The following is a 2,261-nucleotide window of genomic DNA, read 5'->3' as shown; positions in this document are numbered from 1 at the left end:
CAGTGTTCTTTTAATAAGCATTTCTCAAATGACAAATTCTGCTGAGCATTGTTTCATGTATTTATCTGCCAGTTGTATTTCTTCATGTGAGAAGTGTGAATTCATCTCAAATGCTCATGTTTGGATTGGGTCTTTGAACTTTATGTGCCTGATTTTTAAAAATTCCTTGTATGTTCTAGATAGAAGTCCTTTACATATATGACAGTTGGCTAATTTTTTTCCCAATGCATGGGTTTTCTTTTCACTCTGTTGGTTATTTCTTTTGATGTGTAAAAGTTATGCAATAAAATGAGATCCATGTTGTTGATTCCTTGAAATATTTCCCATGAAGTTTGGGTTTTGTTCATGTGTCTTCAAGATTTCTACCTAATTTCCCTTGAAGTAGATTCAGTATTTCTGTTTTTAATATTTAGTTATTTGATCCATTTTGACTTTATTTTAGTGCATGGTAATAGATATGGTCATAGGTTTTTTTTTTTAATTCCAATTTTTCCGGCAACACTTATTAAAGAGGCTATCTTTCTTCCAGTGAACTTGTTTGGCCTCTTTGTCAAAGATAAGGTGACTGAGTGTGTTTGTAATTGTGTGTGTATTTCTCTAATCTGTTCCATTGATCCCCAGGTCTGTCAAAAACTTATTTTTTAAAACCTGGATTATTTTACTGTAACTAGAAGATTGAAGGAATTCTCCACTTCTCATGCTGTTTTCAATTCATGAAGGTTATTGAAATAGTGGATATACTGATCCCAAAGAAAAAGTGGAAAAATGTAAACTGATTTTAACTTTTATTTAGAGCATTCTTTAAACATCAAATGTCAGTGATGAGAAATCACACAGCAATAACAACTTTCATTTTGCTGGGACTGACTGATGACCCACAACTGCAAGTTCTGATCTTTATCTTTCTGTTTTTCACTTACGTGTTGAGTGTAACTGGAAATTTGACTATTATAATCCTTACAATTGTGGATCCCCACCTTAAAATTCCTATGTACTTTTTCCTCAGAAATTTTTCCATATTAGAAGTTTCATTTACCACTGTATGTATTCCCAGATTTCTGTACAGCTTATCAACTGGAGATAACATCATCACATACAATGCTTGTGCATGTCAAATATTTTTTGTTATTCTCTTTGGAGCAACTGAGTTTTTTCTTTTGGCAGCCATGTCCTATGATCGCTGCATGGCCATATGTAAACCTCTTCACTATATGACCATCATGAACAACAGAGTGTGTACATTATTAGTTTTCTCTTGCTGGGTGTCTGGCTTGATGATTATAGTCCCCCCTCTGAGCTTGGGCCTCCAGCTGGAATTCTGTGACTCCAATGCCATTGATCATTTTAGCTGTGATGCAAGTCCTCTCTTAAAGATCTCATGCTCAGACACATGGGTAATTGAACAGATGATTATAATTGTGGCAGTATTTGCACTAATTATTACATTGTTCTGTGTCATTCTGTCCTATGCATACATCATCAGGACAATAGTGAGATTTCCCTCTGTGCAGCAAAGGAAGAAGGCTTTTTCCACTTGCTCCTCCCACATGATTGTGGTGTCCATGACCTATGGCAGCTGCATCTTCATCTACATCAAGCCATCAGCAAAGAAAGAGGTGGCCATAAATAAAGGAGTTTCAATTCTAACAACATCTGTTGCACCCTTGTTAAATCCATTCATTTACACTTTGAGGAACAAGCAAGTGAAACAGGCTTTCAGTGACTCTATCAAAAAGATTAAGTTTCTTTCAAAAAAGGGGAAGTTTTACTCTGAGAAAATTTGTATGTCTACTTAACTAGAGCTTCTAATTTATAAATATTTTTCTTCATACAACTATCAGATTAACCTCTTCAATGGCATTTAATTTCTTTATAGTTATCTCACTTTTATCACCTTTTCATTCTAACAAACCAAATTCTTGGTATTTTCTCTCATAAAAAGATACAAGAATTAAGGATTAATTAATTTCTTCATTTCCAAGCTAATTTTCCTATTGCTCTAGAGAAGAAAGAAAACCAACAATGTTTCTTTTATTTTTTATTTATTTTATTTTTATTTTTTTTATTTTTTTCAAAGTTTTATTGATAAACAGCAATGAGAGAGTTTCAAATCCAATCGGAAGTACAGTTTCAACAAATAACACACTGTATATATTCTTCTAAGTGGTTAATTGCTGTACAAGAAGTGGACTTGTGATCCTATTTACAAACACCATTAGAACAAATCATTCTATTCATTAAGAGAATGCAACTATATATCT

The 2,261-nt window shown here is 33.2% G+C and overlaps 1 protein-coding gene across 1 annotated transcript; it reads left to right on the top strand.

Moving 5' to 3' along the window:
• The first annotated feature begins 812 nt into the window (after positions 1 to 812).
• On the top strand, positions 813 to 1,796 carry LOC101593318 (olfactory receptor 6C2). The gene has a single exon (XM_004648181.2). The coding sequence runs from the start codon at positions 813 to 815 to the stop codon at positions 1,794 to 1,796; it is 984 nt and encodes a 327-aa protein (XP_004648238.2).
• The last annotated feature ends 465 nt before the right edge of the window (positions 1,797 to 2,261 follow it).

This window comes from Octodon degus, unplaced genomic scaffold, assembly GCF_000260255.1.
Source record: "Octodon degus isolate 3935 unplaced genomic scaffold, OctDeg1.0 scaffold00358, whole genome shotgun sequence".
NCBI classification, from domain to species: Eukaryota; Metazoa; Chordata; class Mammalia; order Rodentia; family Octodontidae; genus Octodon; species Octodon degus.
This window is presented reverse-complemented; position numbering and strand designations above follow the sequence as displayed.

Excerpts from the sequence above, each read along its gene's own strand:
- LOC101593318 (XM_004648181.2), top strand. The coding sequence starts at position 813 with ATGTCAGTGATGAGAAATCACACAGCAATAACAACTTTCATTTTGCTG.